At 41.0% G+C, this 25,742-nt stretch overlaps 1 protein-coding gene across 2 annotated transcripts; it reads left to right on the plus strand.

Moving 5' to 3' along the window:
• Positions 1 to 5,837: 5,837 nt before the first annotated feature.
• On the plus strand, positions 5,838 to 24,759 carry ZSCAN12 (zinc finger and SCAN domain containing 12). Of its 2 annotated transcripts, XR_551797.1 has the most exons (5): positions 5,838 to 6,248; positions 10,568 to 10,712; positions 12,201 to 13,347; positions 22,491 to 22,935; positions 24,331 to 24,759. XR_551797.1 is itself a non-coding variant. In XM_008590221.1 (4 exons), the coding sequence occupies exons 1-4, from the start codon at positions 5,838 to 5,840 to the stop codon at positions 22,609 to 22,611; spliced, it is 1,824 nt and encodes a 607-aa protein (XP_008588443.1). In that variant the 3' UTR covers positions 22,612 to 24,316. The 2 variants fall into 2 exon arrangements, 1 of the variants encoding a protein (XP_008588443.1); XM_008590221.1 differs by lacking the exon at positions 24,331 to 24,759 and having other exon boundaries at positions 22,491 to 24,316.
• Positions 24,760 to 25,742: the final 983 nt, after the last annotated feature.

A 25,742-nucleotide genomic window follows, 5' to 3' on the forward strand; every position in this document is an offset into this window, starting at 1 on the left:
CCTAAGGCCAGCAAGACCACTAACAAGGTTCCTGTGGACCCACATAGGAGTGTTCTCAAAACAACTGAAAAAAGAAGCCACTTGGAGCCATCCCATGGGAAGTGTTTGCTGCATGGCGGGTGGGGGAGACGGGCCCACCGGGGGAACACTGGGATACAGCAAGGACAGCTGATCTGTCCCCCAATCAGTGCAGGCCCACTCTGTGTAGACAGGTCAGGAATATAGAACTGCAGGGGATGTGGTTTGCTGAAAAGACTTAGGACCAGACCAGAGTTTCTACACAACTGAGGTGTACCGGAACTCACAAGACCCAGTAGTACCTACAAAGTCAACCAATAAAACCTGAGCTGCACAAAAAGCCTTCTACAGGGAATCAGCAGCAAAGCAGCAATTTAGCTCAATCACAGGGCTCAAGTGCTGGTCCCCACAGGAAGTTCTCCCATTTTAGAAGTAAGCAAAGGACAATAAATTGGTTCCAGTGTGGAGCTGAAGTGGTGTAAATAGTGAATAATCCAACACAGAACTGATAGAAAAAACGAAATACCCACAGACCAGAGACAAAGTTTGATATTAACTAGTAAAGGCTTCACTTCACCAAAGAATACCTATAAAACCTTGAAGGAAGAGAAGCCCCTGGGCCCCCAAGCTAGGGTGGGGGGAGGGCTGGGGGCCTCAGCCATGCCTCTGACACCTGCAACCAGCCCAGCGAGGACCACCAAGCTACTGCAGGAAACACCCCTGTCTCCCAAGCAGGGGCAATGGGGGGCTAAGGTCTTTGGCCACACCCCTCTGACATCTGCATTCAGCCCAGCAACAACGAAGCCACCACGGGAAGCCCCCTGGTCTCCCCTGCAGGAATGAAGGGGGTGCCATGGGCCTCAACCACACCCCCCTCCTTCTTCCTTCTCCCACCCTATTTCCTTCCCCTTTTCCCTCTCCCCCTATGAAAAAAACTTAACTGTATATTACTAAGTAAAAGAAGCCAACCCGGCAAGGCTACCTACTGTATGATTCCAACTATATGACATTCTGTAAAAGGAAAAACTATGGAGACAGTAAAAAGGTCAGTGGTTGCAAGGAGTTCAGAAGGAGAGAGGGATAAACAGGCAAAGCACAGAGGACTAGAGGACTTTTAGGACAGTGAAACTGTTCTGTATGATACTACAATGGTGGAGACTTGTCATTACACATTTGTCCAAGCCCACAGAATGTACACAGGAAAATTGAATACTAATGTAAACTACGGACTTTAGTTGAAAATAATGTGTCAATGTAGGTTCATGGACTGTAACAAATGTACCACTCTGGTGGGATATTGATAGAGGGGAGGCAGTGTATGTATGAGCAGGGGATATACAGGAAATCATTGCACATTTTGCTCAATTTTGCTGTGAACATAAAACTGCTATAAAAACAAAGTTCATTAATTTAAAAATACATTAGAATGAAAGAAAATGAAAATGTAGCATACCAAAATTTTTGAACACAACTAAAGCAATGCTGAGAGGAAAATTTATAGCATTAAGCATATGTATTAGAAAAGAGGAAAAGTCTTAAATCACTTGGCTGCCACAAAAGTGGCTAGACACCACAACCATCATACAGATGGCCCTCCAGCCACTGCAGTGCATTGACACAAGGAGAGTCACCAGTGGAGACCAAAGAAAACAAGAGGATGTCTCTCTCCACAAAGCCCATTCCAGAGTGATAGAAGAAGCATCTATGATATGCTAATAGTGGGGGACCTGAGCACACCTCTCTCAGCACTGGACAGATCATCTAGGCAACAAATCAATGGTATGTTTATAGTAGTTTTATTTGTAATAAATCAAAACTGGAAACAACCCAGACATCCTTCAATAGGCGAGTGGTTAAAAAAGCAGTGGTATTTTCATACGGTGGAATGCAACTAAGCAATAAAAAGCAATGAACCATTGATAGATGCAACAATCTGAATGATTCTTCAGAGAATTATGCTAAGTGGAAAAAGCCAACCTGTATAATTCCATTTATATAAGATTTTTGAAACAGCAAAATTACAGAAGTAGAGAACAGAGTAGTGGTTGCCAGGAGTTAATGAGAAGATGAGGGTAAGAGGGAGGTGGATGTATTAATAAGATGCTAGCGTTGAAATAAATCATATCATGGTCTTCCTTGTAGTGATGGAAATGTGCTGTATCTTGACTGTATCAATGTAAATATTCTGGTTATGGTATCATATTAAAGTTCTGCAAGATGTTACTAATTGTGGAAACTTGGTAATGAGTAAATGGGACCTTCCTGCATTATTTCTTATAACTGCCTATGAATCTATAATCATTTCAAAATAAAATAATTTAAAAAATCAAAAGCATCATATTTTGTGACATGAGAAATTGCCTTGAATTCAAATTTAAGTGTCCATAAATCAAGCTTTATTGGAAGAAAAAAAAAGTAAGACCCGAACTAAGGAAACTTATCTTAAAGTCAGTTGATTAGTAACCTTAATTCCATCTGCAACTCCTAATTCCCTCTTGCCTTGTAACAATATATTCACAGGTTCTGGGGATTAGGATGTGGACATTTGGGGGAGGTTATTCTGTCTATCAGAGGTAATATACTGTAAATATCTGTCAATCACTCCATAGCAGTACATTGAGATATTTCTTTTTTACTGTTATAGCTGCTTAGTATTCTACTGGGTAGATAGGCCATAGTTTATTCAGTCAGTCTCCTAGTGATGGACACTGGGTTTGTTTCCAATCTTTAGCCTGAATGCCTCAATGAATAACCTGTGCATATGTCATTTCATATTTTTGTTAATGTATCTTTAAGATGGATTTGTAGACGTGGTATTGCAGAAACGAAGGGTAAATTTGCATATGTAATCTTCTTATATATTATTCCTTTTCCTACATAGGGGTTGAACCATTTTCATTCCCCTCAGGAATGTATGAGTTTCTCTTTCCTCATGAATAGCGTATGCTGTCAAACTTCTGGATCATTGCCAACCCGATATGATGACTAATGGAACTTCAGTGTAGTTTTTAATTTGTATGTTTACATTTTGAGTGAAGTTCAGCATCTTTATAGATATTCGAGGGCTGCTAACATTTCCTATTCTGTCAACCATTTGTTTCTTTTGCCCATTTTTTATTCCCAACTTTTAAGAGCTCTTCATATATTTGGTATACTACCCCTTGCTTGTGATATGTTGTGAACATTTTTCCAATGTCATGTGTCTTTTGACTTTTTTATGGTGTTTTTTGACAATCAATATATTTTATCTTTATGTAGGCAGATTTATCATTTTTTATTGCTTTTGGATTTTGAGTCATGGTTAGATAATGTTTCCCCATTTCCAGGTGTTGGACTTATTACTATGTTTTCTTCCAATACATGTATAGGTGCATTTTTTTACATTGAGATCTGAGATCCATTTGGAATTAATCCCAATTGTGATGTGTGGCAGGTGATGTGAATCCAATTCTACTTTGACCAAGTGGCTATCAGTTGTCCCAATATAACTTCTTTATAAGTCCTCCATTTCCCTGTTGATATTCGATGCCTCCTTCATCATTTACTAAATAATCATACATACCTGGGTCTATTTCTGGTCTGTTTTTTCTGTCTGTTCAGGCACCAATATCGTATGTTCTAGTATCTTTAAGGCTGTCCCTCAAAAAAAACACATTGTTCTTTTTCAGAGGTTTCCTGGCTATTCTTAGCTTCCCATTTGAACTTTATAGTCAATTTATCTAATTCTAGACCAATATTTGTTGGCGTTTTAATTGGGATAATATAGTTGCATACATATTTAGGATGGATTGACCTCTTTGTCGAGTCTTCCTATCCAAGAACAGCATATTGCTTTCTATTTGTTTAAATACACTTGGCCTTTCAGGAGTGTTCTAAAGTTTTTCCCATATCATGGGTTTTGCATATTTCTTGTTAAGTTTATTCCTGTTTTCTCTTTTTTGTTTCACTTCCTGTCCAAGAACAGCATATTGCTTTCTATTTGTTTAAATACACTTGGCCTTTCAGGAGTGTTCTAAAGTTTTCCCCATATCATGGGTTTTGCATATTTCTTGTTAAGTTTATTCCTGTTTTCTCTTTTTTGTTTCTATTGAAAATATGGTTTTCCATTATTTCCTGTAATTGGTTATCACTGTTTATTCGTATATACGAAGGCTATTTGATTTCAGAGTGTTAATTTTAATATCCTGCTAATTTACTAAATTATCTTTTTAATATAGTTTTCCCATTGAAGTCCGTGGGTTTTCAGATGCATAATCGTATGTATCATCAGCACATAAAAGAGAACATCAAGGGAATCGTTGATGGTGAAAAAGGCTGCAGAAACAAGAAGGTTGGCCCTTAAGAAGTCTGTATAGACGAGGTCCCTTCACCACTGTGAAGCGTTGTGTCTGTAAGAACCTCGGGATAACATCCCTTTGGGGCACCCGGAACCTCAGAGATGCAGAAACCGGCATAAACGTGAGAGCGGAGAAGCGTGAGATCCCCGTCTCTTCAGATCGGCTCTGCAAGCCTCGATACCCATCGGGTCGGGGAAGTGAAGACAATGGCCGGGGGGAAAGAACGATAAACCTATTCTGTTTACGCTCGGGCGTGGGAGTCCTCAGCCCTCCTCTCGCGTGGGTGCGCGGGAAAACAACCGAGTGGAAAACCCCTCCCGCCCCCTTCCTAGAGCCGCGGCGGAAGTGCGCTCCGCGCGGCCCGAGCGAGCCGGACCTCGGTGCCACGCCGCCGCCGCTTCCGGCCTTTGTGGGTCGCTCTTGATGGTGGGTTCCGGGTCCCTACGGGGTCCGAGGCCCCAGCCCTTCGCCCCGGAGGAGGCCGCCCTCTTCTGGCCTCCTGGGGCCGCGGGTGAACGAGGCTGTACTCCGGCCGCGGCGAGCAGGTGGGCGGGCGAGGAGTGGCGACATTCCCGCCGCCTGGGTCCCTCAATCCCGGCCCGGGCTGGTGGGGGGCGGGTCCGGGTCCTTCCCTGCCCGGGCGGGACGGCAGAAGGCTCCTCCTCCCCATAGGCTGTACCCGCGCCCCTCGGACAGTGACTAGAAGCCCGGGGTGAGGGGCCCGGACCTCTGCGGTGAGTCCGGGCTGTGAGCCCCGTACCTCCTGGGTTTGTCTTGGGCCCCCAGCCGTGTAGCCTTCTCGGGTTTGACGCCGCACGATATTTCTGGACACTCCTGGGTCACAGACGCTGGCCGGCAGCCTAGGGACCTTTTCCTAGGCCTGCCTGCCTTTAGATTTAGAGTCACAGAATGCGAGGATAGAAGAAAGCCTCAAATAATAACTTCTTTAGCCTTTTCATTTAATAGATGCAGAATGAGAGGCAGAAAAATTAAGGCCCTGAGGAAATAGATTCATGTGACTTTGCTGCTTTTATGATTTCACGGTTTCCACCGGACACCTGGACATTTAAAAAAATTTAAAAAGCAATTAATCAAAGTCATCCCAAATTTTTATTACTATTATTGTTATTTACTTGTTATAAATGTTAGTTTCATTCCAATTAATTGTCCTTTATATTAGGACTAAATGGAAATGAATTTTCTACCAAGTCTTATTCTTCCTTCTTAAAGTCCCAGAACAACTTGGCACCTTTTTTTAGTCTTTCTCTTTAAATTAGTCTATTCTTAAATCTTTTCTATGAAAATATTTCCTTGAGTATAGTAAATTAACCTGGAGGCAGGCTTTCAAAGGTCATACTTAAATTCTTAGAATTTCCAATTTTTGTTTATGGTGTAGTTTGTATTAATAATGATGGCTTATTCCTTAGGTTCGCTCAGGGGAGATCTTACTTGAAGCACTGATAGAACTTTTGCACAGCTATGATGGTATCTACTTGGAATATCCAGGCCCATAAGGATCAGGATGAACTTTTGGAAGTAAAGATAGAGGAGGAGGAGAAGTATAAGTATACCACCAGACAGGATCAGAACCTGCAAAAGCATACCACCCATAGCAGAGAAGTATTCCGACAATACTTCAGGCAGTTCTGCTACCAGGAAACATCTGGACCCCGCGAGGCTTTGAGCCGACTTCGAGAACTTTGCCATCAGTGGCTGACGCCAGAGACTCACACCAAAGAACAGATCCTGGAGCTGCTGGTGCTGGAGCAGTTCCTGACCATCCTGCCAGAGGAGCTCCAAGCCTGGGTGCAGGAGCAGCATCCGGAGAGTGGGGAGGAGGTGGTGACTGTGCTGGAGGATTTAGAGAGAGAGCTGGATGAGCCAGGTTATCAGGTGAGAAAAAAAGTTGTTTTCTATTTGAGAAAAGATAAATTGTGGGTTTCTAGGCTAGAGTGAAGTATAGCATTATTTCACAAAGCGTGTTCTCGATACTTTGGCGCATCAGACAGAGACCTGAGTTTCATGGCAAATTGGTTAACTTCTTTATATGTTTTCTTGGAGGGATTGTGTATTTTTGTACTAATCTACAAAATTCTGTTTGGTAAATATGCTACTCAGCTTATAAACAATCGGATACTTCTAGTACAGAGAGAAGGTGTTAGACAATGAGAGCAGGGTGGGAAGCAGCCTCTTGAAAGGGGCATCACTTCCGTTGCACAATACGAATAATTAAGAAATAAAGTTTTGCAGATATATCTACTGCCCTTTCTCTCCATTAAAAGGTTAAAAGATGGAGAAATCAAGGTTCACCACTCAGAGGAATGAGATGAAGAGGAGTAGAGCAGGGGGTCCGTGTTTCTTTGAGTAGTAAAAAACCCAGTTAGGTTGGAAAGATGAGTTGTGAGAAGTGTTGAGATAGAGAGTTCAGGACGTTGAGTATCAACCTTCAGAGTTTAGATTTTATTTTATAGGACAGAGGCTCCTAACCTTTTCTTCTTGAGTCTAAATGATCTTTACTAACCCTTAGACATAAAAGAGAACCAAAGTATGTAGAACCTTTCTATTTTGTTTTGTTTTAACAGTGATATAAGACAGTAGTTCTCAACTAGTGGCAATCTTGTGCCCCGGAGGGCATTTGACAATGTGTTGGGACATTTTTGGTTGTCATAACTGGGGAGGTGCTACTGGCATCTAGTAGGTAGAGGGCAGGGATAATTTTAAACATCTTACAATGCACAGGACTGCTTCAGACAACAAAGAATTATCTGACCCAACATGTTAATAGAGCCAAGGCTAGGAAACCTTGGTATAATGAATATGAAACTTAGTGAAATAATAAAACAGGAAGCATAATTTACTTTGTTGGAGTACAAAGTAGAGTGGAGAGATAAAGAGCATGTGGCAGAAAGATCTAAGTTTGAAATAGGGTCATCAAAGTGTAACTTCAAAGGATGAGGCATGTCTTAGGTAAGAATTAACTGGAAATGATGACAGATTAGCTCTATAAAGAAAGAAGAACCAATGGAGAACTCTTTATTGAGCAATATATTCTAGGCTAAACACTAGGGATTTGAAGCTTGAAAGACTCGTGTAATGGAGATACTCCTAACACTGTTAAAGACTAGGGGATCATTCAGCAGATATTTACTGAATATCTGTTTTGTACCAAGTACCGTTTTAGGCACTGGGAATGCAACAGTGAAAAAAGCATAGAAGGTTGCTGCTCTTATGTAGATTCCAGTCTACTGAGAGAAGACAGACAGTAAACAAAAAATCAACAAGCATAAGATGTCAGGTAGTGATAAGTCCTATTAAAAACAATAACAATAAAGCTAAGAAAAGGAATAATGAAGAAAATGGACATTGTTCTATTTTTGATAGATTGGTTACGGAAGTCTTTTCAGATAGGATGACATTTACAATAGAAATCTGTATTAAAATAGTAAACCGTACAGCTATGAAGGATAAGAGCACTGGGGATAACAGCAGAGGGAACATTAAAAGGGCAGGTCTTGGGCCGGCCCGGTGGCGCACTGCTACAGTGCGTGGCTTGGGAGCGCGGCGGCGCTCCCGCCGAGGGTTTGGATCCCACATACAGACCGGTTCCCACTCACTGGCTGAGCGAGGTGTGGGCGTGACACCGAGGGTTGCCATCCCGTTGCCGGTCCCGGTCCAGTGCGGGTGCGACACTGAGGGTTGCAATCCATTGCCGGACACGAAAAAAGACAAAAAGGGAAAAAAAAAAAAAAAAAAAAGGGCAGGTCTTAAGGTGAGAATGTGCTTGCCATGGTAGAGATGTGCTTGTCAAGGACGAGATGAAATAAAATAGTGATAAGGTCATATCATATAGGGACTTGTAGGCCATTATAAGGATTTTGGATCTTATTCTGAGATGGCAAGTCGTTGAAGAATTTTGAGTAGAAATAATGTGCTGCTATGTTGAGAAAGTTCTAAAAATGGGGCTACAGGTGGAGGTGGAGGAAGCATAGGGGTCAAAGGTAGAAGCAAGGAAACCATTTTAGGAGGCTGTGGCTACAAGCAGTAATCCAGGCAAGAGATATCGGTGACTTGGACTAGTATAGTAGTGGTGGAAGTGGTAAGATATGATTAGATTCTGGATGTATTTTGAAGGAAAAGCTTGACAGGATTTATTTTTATTTAGGATGTGGGATGTGAAAGAAAGTAAGTTAAGGATTATGCCAAAGTTTTTGGTCTGAACATCAGGTAGAATGGATTTATCATTCACAGAGATGGTGAAGACTAAGATAGAAATAGGTTTGGGATGAAGGAATAGGAATCGAGAATTAGGTTTTAGATGTGTTGATTTTGAGATTCCTATTAGAATCTAAGTGGAAAAATTGAACAAGAAACTGGATATAACTGTTTGGAATTCAGTGGAGGGGTCTGTGCTAGAAATATAAAATTGGGACCTTTCAGGATACAAATGGTATTTAAAGCCATGAGACAGGATGAGATCATCATGGGAGTAACCAGCAGTGGAAACTGAAGAGCAGCCAGGGAAGTAGGAAGAGAACCAGAAGAAAGAATGGTATTTTCAGGTACAGGCAAAAAGTAATTTCGTTTAAAACATGTTGTTTGTATTGCCAACCAATCCTTTCTCTGAAAGCATGGTGGGGCAGCTAATGGAGTTCATAGCTTGATTTCTGAGGCCTAGCCAGAGATCCAGATATAGAAGGCACAGCTCACTGTACTGTCCTTTTTTTTTTTTTTTTTTTTTTTTTTTTCTGACCTTCCTGCTACTTCTTGCCTTTGTCCTAACAGACAATACCACTATCTTCCACTTGGACTATAGTCTTTCTCCTTCAGTAAATAAGCCTTTGCCCTATGATGTCTGCAACTAACTCTCAGATGGTTCAAGAAAAAAAGAAATGTGTACACTTATAAAAAGAAGGAATAATAAAGCAAATGTGGCAAAATGTTAAAAGTTGGTGAATAGGTGAAAGACTCTACCTTCCTCATCTCTACTTTCTCTATGTGTTATCAAAACATCTTTTTCTGTACATCTGGGATATTCTGCTGATTCTGGCTCTTATTCTGGAGACAGATTACAAAATGAAACTGTCATGGAAATAGAGACAGCATAGGGTGATTTCTTATTTACAAAATGTAGCCATTGAAGGGAATTGGTGAGTCATTTGAGGGCCTGTTGTATGCCAAGGACCTGTGCTGGGTGCTTAGCATACATGATGTGGTATAATCTCAGAGAGAGCAAGTAACTATCCCAAGATCACAGAAACACTATACTAAGAGACAGACTAAGTAATTAGTGTGATTCTAAATCCCGACTTTTTACAGTACCATGCTGAGGAAACCTCTTATTTTTGAATGCAAGAGGAAGAGGGCCCATGCAGGAATGGGAGCCACAGAGAGGCTGAAACTGCTGAATAAATGAGTTAATAGAGGTAACGAGTGTCAGAGGGAAGCAGAAGAGATAGGATTGAAGGCAAAAGTAGGGATGTGAACCTTGAAAAAGAGAACACATCTTCTAAGACAGAGGGGAAGGAGAAGAATATGAGCCTCAGGTGGAAATAGATAAAGTGAAAGGGAGATGATTTTTGAGATGACTATGATCTTGGATAAATAGAAAATAAGATTATCTTTCCAGAAAGAAGTGGAATGGGAACATTAGAAGGAGAGAGACTATTGGGAGCAGCTTCTGGAATGAATATGGAAGAGATTTCTCTCCTTTCCTTTCTTTTTCCTTCCTTTCTCCTTCCTTCTCCCACCTCTTTCTTTTCTTCCTCTTTTTTCTTTGTTCCTTTTGACTTTCTTCATCATTTCTCTGCATTATTTCCTTTTACTTATCCCATTTCTTTTTCCTCTTATGTTTTATTTTCCCCTAAGTTCTTTTTTCCTCCTTTATGCCTCTATTTACTGTCTTTTCCTTCTCTCCTTTGTTTTTCTACTTTTCTTTTCCACTTCTTTGAGCATAAGACAAAGTAAAAGTGGCACAACCAAGATATTTTGGCTGTTAACAATAGGGGAAATTACTTGTGGCCAGGGAAGGGAAGGTTCTCAAGAGGAGCCAACATTAACATTACTTTGAAGAATGGGTAGGGTTATGGCAGGCTGATACTAGGGAAGAAGGTCATTTCAAGTTTCAGCAAGCTGGGTGCCACTGCGATGCATAGTATACTCTTCTGTTTTCTGTTATCAGAATGAGTCTGTCGGCTATGTCTCCTTTTCCTCAGGTCTCAGTCCATACTGAGGAACAGGAAATGTTCTTGCAGGAAATGGTACCTCTAAGAACAGAACAAGAATCCAGTATTTCCCTCCAGTCTATGAAAGCCCAGCTAAAGTGTGAATCTCCAGAACTTGAAGCCCAACAAGAGCAAGGTAAAAAAGAAAGACCCATTTGGGGAGGAAGGGGAAGACAGGGCTAACGCAGGACATTGGGTCTTTTTTGTACTTAGTACTGTTCCTGATCATTAAAGTCAGAAAGGACTCTCTAGGAATCTGATGGCTCAAACAGACCGGTTTGTCACTTTTTAATTCTTCTTTTTATATTCATATTTTTCTAAATTCTGTCTTTATTTTATTTGAGATCATTTAATTTAGTCCTTCTGATAGTTATATTTCTTTATACTGACCTTCCTGCTACTTCTTGCCTTTGTCCTAACAGACAATACCACTATCTTCCACTTGGACTATAGTCTTTCTCCTTCAGTAAATAAGCCTTTGCCCTATGATGTCTGCAACTAACTCTCAGATGGTTCAAGAAAAAAAGAAATGTGTACACTTATAAAAAGAAGGAATAATAAAGCAAATGTGGCAAAATGTTAAAAGTTGGTGAATAGGTGAAAGACTCTACCTTCCTCATCTCTACTTTCTCTATGTGTTTTCTTTTTTATTTAATTTTTTTTATAACAGGTAAATATTTGCATGGTTCAAAAACAAAAATTTTACAAGTTATCCAGTAAAGTTTTCATTCTACTCAATTCCCCCAGCTATCTAGTCTCCTCTTTCTCTGAAATAGATATGTCACTGTTATTAGTTTCTTGTATGTTCTTCCAGAAATTTTTTTTTTTGATGCATGTACATTTCTCATATTGAAACAAATATTTTTTTTCTCTGTCCTTAAGATGGTGCATTTTTTATTTGTTAAAGCTGCTTAATATTAAAATGTATGGATATACTACACAAGTAACTTAGCCAATCCCCTACTGATGACATTTGTCTTCAGTGTTTTACTACAACAAGTAGTGCTGCAATGAATAACCATGTGTGTGAGTATAATCTGTAGCATAAATTCCTACATGTGAAACTATTAGGTCAAAGGTTTTATACTGTTGTACTTTTGATAGATATTCTGAAATTGCTCTCTATAAAGGCTTGGATCAATTCACACTCCCTCCAGCAATGGGTGATAATCCATTTTGTGAACATAGTTATATATCAAACTGATTAGGCAACTTTGATAGGTAAAAAATTACATTTCAATGTTGTTTAAATTTGCTTTTCCCTTATTCTGTGAGGTGAAGCATCTTTTCCTGTGCTTAAGAGATATTGTACCAAGGTCAAGGGTTTCGATCCCCATACTGGTCAGCTACCAAAAAAAAAAAAAAAAAGCTGTTGTATTTCCTTTCGTGGAAACCATCAGTTTTTCCTTTGCACAGTTTTCTGTTGGGCTGTTGATCTCATCCTCAACAATTTTTAGAGTGCTTTATTAATTAGGTTTGTCCTGTATTCTAATGCCGTTTTATAGTCATGCAGAAACTTTAGGTTCTTATGTTTTTCATTTGAATAATTTTATGTTGCCTCATGAAGTTACTATTTGCTATCACTGGAAATTAGGTAACATTTATGATTCCTTTGTAATTTCAGATTTTGAGACTGGAAATGAGTACAGGAATTTAATTCTAAAGCAAGAAGTTTCTGAAGAAATGGAGCCATGTGGGAATATATCTAGCAGATTTGAAAATAATATGCTTCAGTCTGCTAGGTGTGGAGAAACTCACGAGCCCAAAGAAAAAATAGAAGAGCCTTCTGGATACTCCAGGGAAGATAAACAAGCTACATGTGATGAAAACAGAGTAAGTTTGACTGAGAACTCAGACCGCTCTGAACACCAGAGAATCTGTCCAGGAGAAAAATCTTACAAATGTGATGACTGTGGAAAAGCCTTTAGTCAGCACTCGCGCCTCATAGAACATCAGAGGATTCATACTGGAGACAGGCCATACAAATGTGAAGAATGTGGGAAAACTTTCCGTGGGAGAACTGTGCTTATTCGACACAAAATAATACACACTGGAGAGAAACCATATAAATGTAATGAATGTGGCAAAGCCTTTGGCCGGTGGTCAGCTCTTAATCAACACCAGAGACTTCACACCGGGGAAAAACACTACCACTGTAATGAATGTGGCAAAGCCTTTAGCCAGAAAGCAGGACTCTTTCACCATCTCAAGATCCACACAAGAGACAAACCTTATCAGTGTAGTCAGTGTAATAAAAGTTTCAGTCGGCGTTCCATACTTACTCAGCATCAAGGTGTTCACACTGGTGCAAAGCCCTATGAGTGCAGTGAGTGTGGAAAAGCCTTTGTTTATAACTCATCCCTTGTTTCCCATCAGGAGATCCACCACAAAGAAAAATGCTATCAGTGTAAGGAGTGTGGGAAATCCTTCAGTCAGAGTGGCCTCATTCAGCATCAGAGAATCCACACTGGGGAGAAACCCTACAAGTGTGATGTATGTGAAAAAGCCTTTATTCAAAGGACAAGTCTTATAGAACATCAGCGAATTCACACTGGAGAGAGACCCTATAAATGTGATAATTGTGGGAAGGCTTTTACTCAAAGATCGGTCCTCACAGAACATCAAAGAATCCACACTGGAGAGAGGCCGTACAAATGTGATGAATGTGGAAATGCCTTCCGAGGAATCACCAGCCTCATTCAGCATCAGAGAATCCACACTGGGGAGAAACCCTACCAATGTGGTGAATGTGGCAAAGCCTTCAGACAGAGGTCAGATCTTAGTAAACACCAGAGAATCCATAATAGAAGTAGTCTCTATAAATGTAAGGAGTGTGGGGAATCATTCAGGCAGAACTCTGCTCTTACTCAACATCAGACTATCCACAAAGGAGAAAAATCTGTTTCTGTTTGATGACGACAGGGAAGCTATCTCACAGAGTGCAGGCTTGTGAGAAAGACTATCTTTGTCATGATTTAGGGCATAACTTCATTCACTATTGCTAAAAGAAAGCCTCAGATATTTAATAAGAACTCACTATGTGCTGCCAGTTGTATTAGGAGGTACTGTGGAGAGCAAGAAGCATAACACCAGATTCCTTTTCCCAGAGTTTACAACCTAGTTTGGGATCTGTACGATCCATATATTTAGTTAAATAAGACTACAGGGCAATAGAATTGATTCTCAACGTAGTGCAGAATTAAAGTGGCACTTGGTAGACAATAAGAGCCATAAATTCTGAAGGACAGATTACTTTCGCCTAGGGTGGTCAGGAAAGATTTTATTGAAAATAAAGGTTTGATAGGCAGATTTGGAAGGCTAAAGGGAGAAAGCAGTTAGGTAAAACAAAGGTAAGCAGAGGTAAGAGTGCATATGGTTTGGAAGCATCACTGACGAGACTAGCCAACCTCAAATAGAGAGGTCATTGGAACTGGGCAACTAATGATGTTAAGTTTGGAAACCACTTGGGGACAGACTGTAGGAGGAGGTCTAGAATGCTAATAATTTCATCTAATATTTTATAGCACTGTGACACAGAGCACTTTTCTCATTTAATTCCTAAAATACTTCTGTAAATCAAAATTATTCTCCATTTTAAAAAATGAAGATACTCTTGTTTATGGAGATGGTGACATAGCTATAATACCACACAAAGGAAAAGACTAGTAACTTAAGTGTAGGTCTCTGACTTCTAGTCCTTTCATTGCACTAGTGATTCCCCAGCTTGGATAAACAGCAGAATTACCTGTGGAGCTTGTTTAAAATGCCTGAATCAGATATTCAGCTTCCTTATGCCTAGGATGGGAGTTGAGAATCTTCATTTTTATAGCTCCATAGTCACCTGATATACTCTAAAATTTGGGAGATGTTGCATTGAGTCATAGCTGCCTTCATGGTTGCCTGTGAAGTGAGGAAGCCTGAACGCAGTTCTTTAAACAAGGAGCCACTGCAGATATTTAGCACAAAGAAATCCCTACAGGGGACCCGTGCCACCAGCTCTTTAGAGTGAGCAGGCAATTAGACCACCATAATGCCTAAAAACTAGGGTCTTAAGGTGGCCTTTCCATCCTTTCAAATTTAAGTATTTCAAAACAGGAGACCTACATTTCAAGGCTCCCAAAGGTCTTCTGAGTGCAAGGTGTGTGTGTGTGTGTGTGTGTGTGTGTGTGTGTGTGTAAGAGAGGTGTGCTGGTGCTCTTCTCTGTTTTACTCTTAACCTGTTGTGTTCTGAATTCCCTAGTAATTGCTCTCAACTGGTTTACAGTTTTTTGGTTTGCATACCTTCTTGAGCACATAAAAGGCCCCAAGATTAGTGATAGCATCCCTTGGGTTTTCGAAGAACAAATCAACCAACAACTGGTTGACTCTACCCTTGTATTGCTGAGTAAAAAATTCTGCTTCAGATGACAACCTATGATTAGTGGACAGCAGGCAAGCCACATAGAAGTACACATGGGTCCTGGCCTGTTCGTCTTCTTGTTTAAAGAAATCATTCTGAGATGTCCTATTATTTTTTTTCCCTTTCTACCTTGCCACAGCAAACTCAATTCTGGGACTACCTTCTTATCCAACACAACTCCAGTCTCTTCTTTCCTCACTTCTAGCTGGTCAATGTGTTTGAAATAGTGAGACAGTGATAAAAGGCAAAGGGGAGAATGAAAAGAGTAATCCCCATTATTCTTTAGTAAGTCCCATTCTTAATTACCTTTCTACCCAGCCCTGGTAATTAGATGACTTTGTCCCATCTTCATCCCACTCCTGTAATATACTCTGCCCCCATTTCCCAAGTTCCCCTGTCTCTTGCTCCCCTATACAAACTATCCCTATACAAACTATCATCACTAGGTTGGAATTGGAAGAGTCCCTAGTCCCATAGGAACACATGTGTTAGATTTGGCACGACAGAGAAAAGGAAAAGAGAGACCCAAGCCAGGTGCTGTTTTAGCCAAAAGCTTTATTCCACTAACATGGAGGGGAGACTGAGCCAGCTCAGTTCCCCCAAATTAAGGAAAGCAGGAGGTTTATAAGACTTTCAGGGAGGGTTCAGAGTAATGGGCAATTTTGAAATCAGTGGTATGCAAGGTGACACAGTCCTTGTGGTCTGATAACATATGGTCGGTTAAAGCATAGTTTCCCAATAAGCCACTGTCTCAGTACAAAGCATTCCAGCTCGAAGCCTGCCAGACACAACTCACAAGACATTCCTTTGATGATAACAGTAATGTTTACCCCTTCCCAGGAGAGGAATCTCAGTTCCCAGAGAAGAAAGGGAAAAGGGGCAGGGGGAAAGTGGAAAAACTGCTCAACGGCTGCGCTGAAGCTAGGCCAGCCGTGAGACCCAATGGTGTGTTCCTAGCTTTCTAAGTTGTAAGTATGAAAACATTTTTTCCATAGAAATGGTAATGGTATTAGTACTATAATTTAGGCATATGTGTCAAATTCGCTTTTGGGGTTGGAATTTACATGACCGTGTATGGAATACCATTCTTGAGTTAACAACAGAAAAGCAAACGAACAATTGAAAAACAACTCATTCATAAGTTGAGGACTGCTTATTTAGGCTTTTCCATAACACCAACATTGAAGTTGCAAATTTTTTTTTTTTTTTTTAATTCCAAGATGTTGCAGAGCAGTGGGAGGGGGAGGGTAGTAGGGAAATGGAGGTGGAGGTGGGGGAGTGGGGCTGGCCCATGGCTGGCTCCTTTGCTGACCTGGTTGCAGAGGGTGGGGGGGGCATGGTTGACAGCAGTGGGCCCCCCAGTCCGGCTCAGGAGTCCTGTGGGGGGGGGGGTTCTGGCAGCAGCATGATCATCACTGGGCTGGATGTGGATGTTGGGGGGACGTGGCTGAGGCCTTCAGCCCCACTCCATCTGGTTGGGGGTCCCAAGGGGCTTCCGGTGGCAGCATGGTCATAACTGGACTGGATGTGGACGTCAGGGGGGCTTGGCTAAGGCCTGCAGCCCCCCTTACCCCAGCTTGGGGGCTCGGGGGGCTTCTGCAGTGGCTTGGTCATCACTGGGCTGGATGAGGATGTCAGGGAGGTGTGGTTGAGGCCCTTGGAACTCCCTAATCCCAGCTTGAGAGCCCAGAGGGCTTCTGGCTCTTCTACGTTTTGTAGGTGTTCTTTGGTGGTCTGTTAGACCTTTTACTGATTAATAGAAGAACTTTGTCTCTGATCTGTGGTTTTTTGGTATTTGCTTTGAGTTCTGTGTTGGATTATTAGCTACCCCCCCCCCCCCCTCTGCACTGAAACTAAATTTGTTGTCCTTTGCTTACTTCTAAAATGGGAGAACTTCCTGTGGGGATCAGCACTTGAGCACTGTGGTTGAGCTAAATTGTTGCTTTGCTGATGATTCTCTGGGGAAGGCTTTGTCCTTTACTTACTTCTAAAATGGGGGAACTTCCTGTGGGAACCAGCATTTGAGCCCTGATGTTGAGCTAAATTGCTGCTTTGCTGCTGATTCTCTGGGGAAGGCTTTTTGCGCAGCTCAGGTTTTAATGGTTGACCTTTTAAGCACTTGTGGGTCTTGTGAGATCTGATACACCTGGGTTGTGTGGAAACTCTGGTCTGGGCCTGAGTCTTTTCAGCACATTGCACTCCCTGCAGTTCTGTATTCCCGATCAATCTCCACTGAGTGGGCCTGTGCTAATTGGAGGGCATATCAACTGTCCATCTGTTCCCCAATATTCCCCTGGTGGGCCAATCTCCCCCACCCCCCACACTTCAAACACTTCGCATGGGGTGGGCCATGCTCTGGTGCCTTGCAATGACTGGCCTCTGAGTGGCTCCTTTTTTCAGCTTGTATGTGGGTCCACAGGAACCCTGTCAGTGGTTTTGCTGGCCTGGGGGCCACCAAGGCCCCTCTCTCCCCTGCAGTCTCCAAGCAACTTCACACAAAGGGCACAGCTGCAGTTTTTGCCAGTTCTTGCTCTGTGTGCTCACCAGCTCCAGCCTTGAGTTGGCCAGGGCTTGAAATGGTTGGAGTGGTCCCTTCTTTCTCTTATCACAGCTTCTCCCGCCTCCATGAATTCTGTAAGTCTCTCCTCCTCTTCCCCTGAGCTGTGGGGGCCCCAGTTTGGCACTCTTTGATTTTTAATAGTTGTAAATTGGTCAATTGTGGTAGAGAGCAATGCTGGGGACCATCTGTTCTGCCATCTTGATTCTCCCAAATCGGAGTTGCAAACTTAGGGCAGAGGCATCTAGGATTAGAAACCTAGCTTTTTGTTTGTTTGTTTGTTTTTTACCTCCAGGAAACACACAGGGATCCCAGAGTGAGCTGAACAGCTCTGTAAGCTCTGTAAACTATAAGTATGTGAAGCCTGTTCCCTACCTAAGCTTACTCTGCCTCACATTTCTCACTTTGATGCAAACTCTTCTCATTGGAGTGGACTTTACTTAGTGATGAGAACCTTTATGAGAATGTCCTCCTTACCAAACCCATGCTATCAGTACTCCTTATCTAATCTGAAATTACTCTTCAAGAGTAACTTCAGAGCCTCTCTCTTTAATCTGACTGCCTTCTGGAATGTGAGCATTCTTATTTTAAACTCGCTTTCTGCTCTTCTCAGTGCCTTTACTTGGTATCTTTCCAGTTCATTTTCTGCTTAACATGTTCTGTCAATGCACACATGTTCCTCCATTTGCCTTTCTGCACAGTACTTAATCTGTCTTATGTACCTAATATTATAAAGTGACAATAAACAAGGACCCAGAACAATGGAATATGCCTATTATATAAAAAGACAGAGATTATAACTTGTTTAAAAATAAATGTAGGATTTTATTCTGGTTGTTTCTTGTGCCTAAATACAGTTATAGTACCAAAAAGAAGGTGGAGTGATACACATGGAATTTCCAGGTAGGCATCAAAGGAGATCAAACTATAGTTATCCAGATAAATATAGTGGAATAGGTTACTGATTGAACCTAAATTGGCAACATGGAGAAACTGAAGGTCCTGAGGGGCAAGTGGAGGACATGACAGGTGTTAGATATGGAATAGGAATGTTACATTGGGGAGTGCAGTGCACAGAGAATGCTTTGCGATGAAGTCAAGAGTATATCTTTATGGATAAAAGATTGATGTGGTGTGACAATGACAGGATCTAGTTAATCAGGGACCTTTGAAGCATCTTACCTATGTGGATTTTGAAATCCATCAACAATAACATGAGAAAGGATGGAAAGGAAGAATATGAAATTGAAGCAGGTCTAAGGTAGTAGTAGTGGCAGTCATTAGTGATAACAGTCAGGTAGAAGTAACTGTTGTAAAACTCAAATGATAAATCATGAAGCAGCAGCTTACAAATAACATTCGAGAATAAGACTGACTGGCTTCTCTTCCAATTGATTAAGGTAAACAAGACATTGTGTGTTTAAGGCAAAAAGCACCTGGAGAGGTTGGGGAAGAGTCAAGTTTCTAAAGCCATGAAAAGGGAAGTGAGTTTATACACAAGTTGTAGATAAAAAAGTAACCTGACAACCAAACGGGGGTTGCAGAGAGTACAGTGGAAAGGGACTGCAAAGAGAAGAAAGATGCTCCACCCACACCCCCCCCCAAAATAGGAAGAGGCTGCTGGAATTTGAGGAATGAAATAAAGCTAATGAGAAGGAGAGGGGTTGAGCAGGGCTCTGAATTGAGAAATCTCAACTCTATGGTGAGGACGGAGGTGGAGAGCACTAAGATACGAGAACTTAAACAAGCTCTGCACTGCTGTACTCAGTGGGGAAGTCACCTCTTTCATTAACATCTAGTAGACTATTGATTGTACAGTTGTTGTCAAAACAAAGCCGTTATTACAGGCCATCTTTTGGGACTGAGAAAAGGATTTATTAAAAATATATAACATGTATTAACTGCTTACTAAGGGCCAGGCATTACTAAATGCTTTACTTACATTATTTCATTTTCAGCTGGGAGAACTGAAATCAATTAAAGTTGCTTTAGGTCACAAAGTTAGTATGTGGTAGGTCCAAAACGACCCAAGCAGCTCAATTCCAGAGCCCACATTTTTAATCTGTGTAATAATACTCTTCTATTTATTTCAGTTAAAAGAACCATGTATTGCGTTGATATTCAGTGTCTTGAGTAATTTTCTGTAGAAACTTTTCAACTTCTGTTACTATTCTGGAAAATACTTCAGAAACCTCCTGAGGCCCAAACACTTCAGGTAATAATATCACCACCCTCTCTGCATACCAAATCTGAGGTTTAGCCAACATAAACATCAGCCTTCATTCTTGTTGCCTGTACAGTGAAGGTGTCACAGGAAACATTCCACTTTTTAAATGGACTCTATGTGAAAGGATCAACTTCCTAGCTTAGAAACATAATTCATTCTTTGCATTCTCACAGAATAAGGGATATTTGGCTATTTAAGACAAATCAAGAAATTTAGAGAGATGCCTTCAAGTGTTAATAACCCATTACAGATCTGTCTTTGATGATGGTTTTTAAAAGCAATTTTATATTTGAAGCCAGTACCACTTCTTGGATTTTAAATAATTATATAAAATATTTCTTTTATTTGCTTAAGGATTTACCACTTTTACAGTTCAAATGGTGCTCCTCCTGACTCCACAAGACCAGAACTTACTTGAGCAACATTTGCTTGTTTAGTCTAAGGATAATCCCTTGATAGCCTTTAATTGAATCTCTTCCCAACTTTTATGCTTTCATACCAAAAGTTCTCATACCACAGCCCCTCCAGCATCTCATTATTTTAATTTCTTCGGATCCTCTCTCCTTCCAGATGTTTCCGGGTGTAATTGTAAGGAGTTCTTGCACAGTATTTTTTGTACATATAATTTCTACATATATTTATGTATAAAAAGTATATAGGAATATATTGGTTATATATGTTGGGTATAATATTTATTTTATATATAATTTGATTTTATGTATATAATTTGATTTTTACAAAACCAACCATGATAAGTGTTTTAAACTTCTCAAATGATTAGCTCCCTATATCACACTTTAAGACTGTCATTTAGAACCAGAGTTTTCCCTTGATTTCAAAGAAATTGTTGATTCTCTTCACACACGTTAAAAAAAGACAATTTCCGCATCTGAAACCCATCAGTCAAGGCTCCTAGAGCTTTCACCCGTGACAGTTCAAGATGATTTCTGGGGGATAAGTCTGTTTGCTCCTGCCAGTTGTCTGCCTAATTCCCAAATGGCCTGCTTGCTCCTGGGGGTCCCAAGAAGGACTCCTAAGTGGAAGCCATTTGTAACCGCTGATTTATGGTTAGATCTTCATTGTACCTTTTCAAGCTTGGTATGCAGATCCTACTTTTTTGATCTAGTGCCTTAGTTCTTCCTACTTCAATGACGGATTTAGGAATAGGTTATCTCTCCATTTCATCCCCGATAAAAAACCAGGTAGTTTAGGGAGTTTCCTGTAGCCAAATTTCCTGTTTATTCATGAAGTGGGGTTTAAGAATATGGCTTCTAGACACAGATTGCCAGGGTTGGAGTATCATCTTACTAGCCGAGTGACCTTAGGCAAGCGATTTAACCTCTCGTGCCTCAGTTTCCTCATGTAAAATGGCGATAATAGTATCTACTTAGTTGCGCAATTATATGGTGCTTAAGAGTAGTGCGTAGCACATAAGTGCTTTATAACTGTTTGCTATTGTTTCGATTATTACTGTGGGCTCTCTCAAATGCATTGGTTCTAGATGCCCGAGCCCCAGGTGAGAAATTACCTGTAACCATGCTGCAAGTTTCCCAGGACTGCCGCAAAGTCCTTGTAACCTTGGGATAAAAATTCCCACCCCGGTCTACTTTTACTTTCTTGCCTTGGGAACTGCTGAGCAGTGGCCGGCAGGAAACAAATATCGCCCAGACTGGAAAGAAGAGATTTGTATTTGATCTCTGCCCCGTTAGTTATCAGAGGTAACCGGCAGCCCAGGGTTTCCGCTGTTTGCCTTGGGTCGGCTTTTCCTAAATTCTGCAGCTGGAAGGCCAACCCCCGGCGGGGCCCAACGCGCCCCAGCCTGGCAGTATAGGCACCTGGAGGTTACTTGATTGCGCAGCAGGAATCTTCGCAGCTCAGCGGGGCAGGTTACAGCCGGGCAACCACAGAGAGGAGAAAACCTCCAGAATCCTAGAGAAGCCCAAATGCTGAGGCAGCTGGTGATAGCGGCGAGACCTAGAACTGCGGATCCTCCGGCCCTTGTGGCGTATCTTTGGAGGTGGTTGTGGCCTCGAGATGTGGATTCCGTGTTCGAACTCGGTCCGTTACGGCCCTTCAGGGACTCAGGTGAGGTTAGAACTGATGACTGAAAGCTGCCGGGGAAAGTTAAGGATGGCTTTCAAGTTTTGAGGTATAAGGATAGTGAGGCCGTTGCGGACAAGGAAAGCCTGGCTCTCCGGTTTGGTAAAAGTAAAGTTTAGTTCGTTCGGCGGAATGATGTGATTCGTGACTCTCTCTAGAGTAGATTGGTCGACGCTTTAGTACAAAGACAGAATCCACTTACTGGTTATGTGCTTTGACCAAATTACTTAATTTCTCTGCCTCAGGTGTCATTCGTCAGTGGAATTATAACAGTATCTACTTAAATGACTAAATTCGTAGTACCTTTTAAATAAACATCTTGCTGTTATTATTTCATTTCTGAGGTTCTTTACCATTCATGTGGGAGTCTCTGAAGGGGAGAGCAAAAGGGAAGGTGGTCATGTCTTTCTCAAGCTTTATTAACATTTAGGAAGAGACTAGCAGATGGGTCTAGCTACTAATTTGCAAAGTCACTCCTACTCTCCTGATTTATTTAGCTTCCTGACAGTTTCATTTTTTTGTTTGTTTTGGTTTGGTTTTTTAGTGCATTGTGTTCAGGTGAGTGAATTCTTAGATAAAAGAGCTAAACAAAATTTAGAATTTCTGTTAACATTGTTATTTTATACCTCAGAAAGAAGACTGGCTACAAGGAAATACTTCTGAAAAATCATTGTGAACCCCAAGCTGGAGTGACTCTTCTCCTGAGCTCTCTCATTCCAGAATGGCAGTCCTCTTGCAGGAAAGATCTCTAGTAGTGACTGATGGTAGAGGAAGAGAGTTGTGCTTGGAACCAAGAATCAGGCTGACAAAAAAGTCATACATCTTTCTTCCACCTTTAAGTTGTTACTACCAAGAGGTAGATACCTGGACCTCACAGGACTGTCGGAAGACTCAGGGAGCTCTGCCCACAGTTGCTGAGAACAGAATACATACCAAGGAGCAGGTGCTGGAACAGATCCTGACCCCATCCTGAGGAACTGCACATCTACATAATATCATCCAGAATGTGGAGAGGAGGCATCGGTTATGCTGAAAAAGTTGAAGAGATAGCTTGAATGAAGGACAAACCGTAGGCGGTAAGGGTTGGGAGGATCACTTACGGCTTGACTAGTAAAGTTTGGGAATATCACGAAAAACAACAAAACTGAACTTTAGCACCCACCAGATGTCTCTGGAGCCATAACTCAGCATCTCACTCACGGGCTTTAATTCCTTTTGTTATTCATATGCACCCCTGGAATATTCTCTTTCTATATCGGGGTTCGTTTGGGTGTTTAGTTTTACATTAAGTTTTCCGAGACCAACTTCATTTTATTGCCTATGGGTCCCAGGCTAAAGGATAGAAAAGATATGCTCATGGCAGAGATATAGTACCTTGGAATCAGAGGTTTCATATCCAACCTAAGACCTTATTTTAGTTTAACTCTCAGTGTTATTGCCTTTTGATATGGAAAGCTGATGAAAAAGGATTTCTGAAGAGAAAGAAGAGAGCCTCAGAAGGGAAGCTTTTTAAAACTCTTAGTGCTGTCCTCTCCCTTGAAACCTTTCCTCTATCCATCTCCTTCTTGTTATCTACCTGATTCTTTAAATAGAAACTCTCAGCCACGTTTTGGGTTTTTTTGATTTTTGACCTATTCAACTCCTTTAACTTCAAAGTGTTGCTTTCTTCTTATGTTTTAGGCCTAACCATTACCTGGAAAAGTAAATTTCCCAGTTTACTTCATTTTCTCACTTCAAATTAGTATATGTTTTGAAACTGGTTTAGTTGTAACTTCAAGATAACTTCTGTCATATCCCATTGTTTATTGATCTACTCAAATATTGAGCATTTCATATGTCTATAGTAGTGACCTAGGTACATATCAGTAGGTGTATATAGTCCTCTTAAGTATCCTTAGCAAATTAAACACTCTCTTGGTTTTATGATATTTCTTGTTTCTCAGCTCTGGATTCAAACTGATCTTAATTTTTTTTATTATACCTTTCTGATTCTTTGTCACATTTTGTGAGAAAATCTTCCATGCTTTTCCATTCTCTTTCTGCCCAGCTGTCTCACTCAAACTGGAATCACACGTGCCTTCTTGGGCACTTCACAAAATTGAGATGCCAGTCTAGAGACTTAGAAAAGTCATGCATTGTAGGGTTTTATTTTTATCACTGTTCCTTGTCATAGTCTCATGATCTTAGAAGAGACAACTGATATTTGAATTGTTTGTGCATTTTTTTTTAGACGGTGTAACTAAGAATGAAAATAAAGACTTGGCTCCAACATAAAAAAATTCTGGAGATGCTGAATCTTGTAGGGGGAGTCTTTGTAGAACTGCAACGTCAGTGCAGTTAAGTGTAGTAAGAGCTTTAGTTACTGGTGAGTCATTAATCAGCACCAGGTAGTCCACGCTGAAGAAAATCTCTTTGAGATCAACAAGTTTTGTAAGGCTTTTGTTTACAGTGGGTCCCTTCTTTCCCACTAGGAGATCCACAACAAGGAAAAATGCTATCAGTTTAAGGAACGTGGGAAAGCTTTCAGCCATAATGGCCTTATTTGACGTCAAGGAATCCACGTAAGAGAGAGGCAGCATGAGTATGATGACTGTGAGGAGACCTTCATTCAGCAAGGAAACCTTATGGAATCTTGTGTGAAGAATATAAGAAGATCTTCACCCAAAGTCAGGACTGACTGTGTTCCAGAGAATCTACACAGGAGAGAGATCTTATAAACATGATGAATGTGGAAATTCTTTCCACGGAATCACCAGCTTTAATTAACATTGGAGAATTCTCACTAGAGAAACCCTGCCAGTATGATGAGTATGGAAGAGTCTTTAGACATAGGTTGAACCTTGGGAAATACCAGCAAATCTGTATTAGAAAGGTTCTTATAAATAAAAGGATTGTGAGAAGTTGTATGGACAGAGATCAGGCCTCAACGACAGTCTACACATTACCAAAAAGTTTATGTAATTAATGTAGATGGGCAAGTTGTATGGGGAATAGGTATTCTAAATTGCCCATTTTAGCCAGTAAAGACATAAAATAAATGTCTCAGGTCAACAAAAGGTCAGAAGTTCTTTTTCCCTTCTCAGAGGAGCCTGTATATGTAAGCAACTAGGACTTTTGAGATAAGCTGTTTATCTGCATCCCCAGACTTGTGATCTGTCTCCTAGCTGATTATCTGTGTGCTGAGGGACATGTTATTTCCACCATGCCTGCTCTAGTCTCATAAATCTTTAATTTATTCAACAGATATAGACAGTAGTATTACTGTCTACTGTTTGTTGTAAATATATAATATTTTATTTTCTTTAAGGGCTGTATTAGTCCTTTTCTGTTGCTTATAACAAAATACCTGAAACTGGGTGATTTATAAAGAAATGAAATATTTTTTATTTACAGTTTGGGAGGCTGGGAAGTCCAAAGGCCAGAGAACACATCTGATGAGGGCCTTGTTCTTGATGGTGACTGTACAGCAGTACAGGGTATCACATGGCTAAGTGGCAGAAGCAAGAGAGAGAACACTTCACATCTGCTCCCCTTTTAATGCCATCAGAACCACAACCATGGCTACCATTGAGCCATCAATGGATTAATCCATTCACTATGTCAAGGTCCTCACAATCTAATCACCTCTTCAAGGCCCACCACCTTTCAATTACCATAATGGGATTTCCCACCCTCTTAACATTGTCACATTGGGGATTAAGCTTGTAATACATGAAAATTTGGGGGGACACAATTCAACCCACATCAAGGGCTTAATAGGCTTGTATGGGTACTCTAGAACACAAAAATCACATGTGTAATGTTTCAGTAAATGTAGCAAAAAGATCCACATCATTGAATTTCTGGGCACTTTCACAAATTTGGGACTGCTTCTGTGTTCTCC

Source organism: Galeopterus variegatus, unplaced genomic scaffold (assembly GCF_000696425.1).
Source record: "Galeopterus variegatus unplaced genomic scaffold, G_variegatus-3.0.2 Scaffold5930, whole genome shotgun sequence".
NCBI lineage: Eukaryota > Metazoa > Chordata > Mammalia > Dermoptera > Cynocephalidae > Galeopterus > Galeopterus variegatus.